This window comes from Cyprinodon variegatus, unplaced genomic scaffold (genome assembly GCF_000732505.1).
Source record: "Cyprinodon variegatus isolate N-32 unplaced genomic scaffold, C_variegatus-1.0 Scaffold1620, whole genome shotgun sequence".
NCBI classification, from domain to species: domain Eukaryota; kingdom Metazoa; phylum Chordata; class Actinopteri; order Cyprinodontiformes; family Cyprinodontidae; genus Cyprinodon; species Cyprinodon variegatus.
In genome coordinates, this window is record NW_015152073.1 from 82,620 (window position 1) to 85,256 (window position 2,637).

The window sequence follows — 2,637 nt, forward strand, 5'->3', positions numbered from 1 at the left end:
CTTCTTTCTTTCCCTGTATGTATGTATGTTTGATGTTTTAGGTGCTTAGACCTGACAAGAACCAACCATGCATGGATTGTAGAGCTCAGATTTAACATAGAAATGCTGTTTATCAGACGATTGCTTGTGACTGACCTACCTGGATCTGCCCATAGATCTACAAAGTCATGAGGAGGCGGCAGTTTGTGAGAAACAAGAGGAGCAGGCGCTGCCACAGGACGCTGGTAGGATTCAACCAGAACCAGCCGGAAGATTCTGGAACAAGAGATCAGAAAGTGATTCTGTTATGTTCAGGTATGGAGGCAGCTGAGGGTTCCTTTCTGCCTGGGAACCAGTCTGAGGAGGAGGAGGATGAAGAGCCTGCGATAATCTCTGAACTGATCCAAACAGACGTGAAGGACCCAGTATATCAAATACCATCAAGGTAACAGATCAACAACCTGTCATATTCAGTCATGCTTTCATCATTTACTTAGGTGTGTATTGGGCGAGGCTAAATATGGTTTAGCTTCATTATATGGCTCTCATTCACTAAAACTCAACCCTGTAAAACAGAAATTGTGTTTAATGGTTCTTAAGGTTAAAAAACTCAATAGATTCATATTTCTAGTGGATTCATGTGAGTTTTAGTTCTTTGCCTTCCTGCCCCTCCAGGTACCAGATCTGCTTGGGTCAGTGGAGGCTGGTGGACTTTTCTCCAGGGGGGGCTATAAATACAAAATTGAAGTATACCAAAAACCAATCAAACATTTACTAAGTTATCACACCAGTATATTTATATGAATGCCAACAACAAAAAACATGATAAAAACACTTTAGATTTTGCCCTTCTGAGGCTTTGCGAAGGCAAATTTGTGTTTTGCATGATCCGATATCGTGACAAAAACCTAAAACAAATGTAGGAGTTTAACGACGGAGAAGCTATTAGTCAGCTTTATATTCTTCTAATATATAAAAACTGTTTATTTTCTGAGAATGTGTTTATTTAAGAGCAACTATGCAAATTAACAGACACCTAGAGAAAGAACACTATATTGTAGTATTATCCATGTGAATCCCAGATTGTTCATTCTTCTTTGCCTGTTTAAAAACTGCCTCAAATCAGTCCTAGCTGTGTTTATCCATGCTGGATCAGATCCTGACATTTGAAAAAGGAGGCAGGGAAAGCAGAATAAAGCATTAGCCTCGCTACATGCTGCTAGCCAAGCCTTCGTGCTAAACCAGGTTCTGGAAAAGGACGTTTCTTTCTGCCTCTTCCTGTCACCTCAGGGCACATTTTAGCCTCACCCTGAGCTACCTTGGTATTGCAGAGGAGCGACTGCGCATGTAAAACGTATAACGAGAGTTAAAACAGTCTTGCGCCCTTGGCCAGAAATATGTCACCGATCTGACGAAAAGTTTACTCGCTATGAAATATTAGACATCTAAAAAATAAATATCAACATATTTCAAAATATTTGACATTTTACTTTAGAATTAAATTATTTTGTTTAATGTCTTAATCGGGGTCATTGGGTGGGTGGGGCGGCGCTAACTGTGCTCAGTAGCTAACAACTTAGCCTCTTTTAGCTCTGTCAGTTACCTGGATAAAGCTACACTTCTTTTAACTTCGCCGTTCATTTTCTACAAGTAGAATAACTTTTCTTTTCTTGGTCTAAATTCTCCATGAAAGTCACTTTTAAAGATGTTCCTACTGTCGTCCCCTGCCCTCCTATTTTAATTTAAAGAAGCACTGAGACTTTGTGTGTCACCTTCTTAAATGTCAGAGCTCATTCTGTCTTTAAACGCAGTATTTGTCTTCAAGACTTAGAAGGATTGTTTTCTACTTTTGGCTACCTTAGGTCATCAAAGAAACTTAAAATGATGGAAAATATAGGTTATAATATTTTAAATCTCCAGAAGAAATGTTATTTTAAACAAACAGGTGCCATATAGTGATGTCATATAGTGATCTGCTCGGGGTGTACGGCCCCGAGCAGATCTGGTGCCTAAATTCATCAAGTCATCTACTGTTTATAGAGAACCACTGAAAGGTTGCTGAGCTGATTTAAAGAGACACATCCTCCTGTCTCGCACCAGCTGTAGTTTCTAAACAGTCCTGCCATCATGTGTTTGATGGGCGCTGCTTCTCATTTAAATACCAGTTCTGTGAGACATGCAGCCAATCAGAAGGGATCTGTAATCATCTTGCAGGTCAGCTCAGTCTAAAAAAACAAGACGGTGCTCATCTTTAAATATTGACCGCAAAGGGCCTCTAAATCTCCGGATCCGGATCCTGGAGGACTCTGAGACCGAGGTGCTCTCAAATAACGGTAAGTTCTATAAACTTCCTCTCATCAGTCCAGCTCTGGTCCATCTGTTCCAGTTTCTCACACAGGAATGTCGATGCTCTGTTCCAGTGTTTAAGAAGTGTCCGATCTGGGACCTGCAGTGCCCTCATGGTCTGGAGGAGGCGGCCTTTCTGGACCTGCTCAGGTCCACCTTCCCTCAGCTCTCTGCAGGGAAACCTTTTGATACCTTAATAACAGATAGAGGAAGGAAGCTGCAGCCTCTGAGAGTAAAGACTCTGACTCCAGAGGAGATCTACAGAGCCATCAAATCCATCGGGAACTCAGCTCTCTACATCCGCCTCAAGGT

At 41.4% G+C, this 2,637-nt stretch overlaps 1 protein-coding gene across 1 annotated transcript in view; it reads left to right on the plus strand.

Moving 5' to 3' along the window:
* LOC107104119 (zinc finger protein 37-like) overlaps positions 1-2,637 on the plus strand; it is a 15,976-nt gene that overhangs the window by 5,510 nt on the left and 7,829 nt on the right. Inside the window, exons 2-5 of the mRNA XM_015404038.1 lie at positions 156-224; positions 295-424; positions 2,194-2,312; positions 2,400-2,635. Of these exons, the coding sequence (XP_015259524.1) occupies positions 156-224; positions 295-424; positions 2,194-2,312; positions 2,400-2,635 (554 nt within the window). The remainder of the gene's footprint in view (positions 1-155; positions 225-294; positions 425-2,193; positions 2,313-2,399; positions 2,636-2,637) is intronic.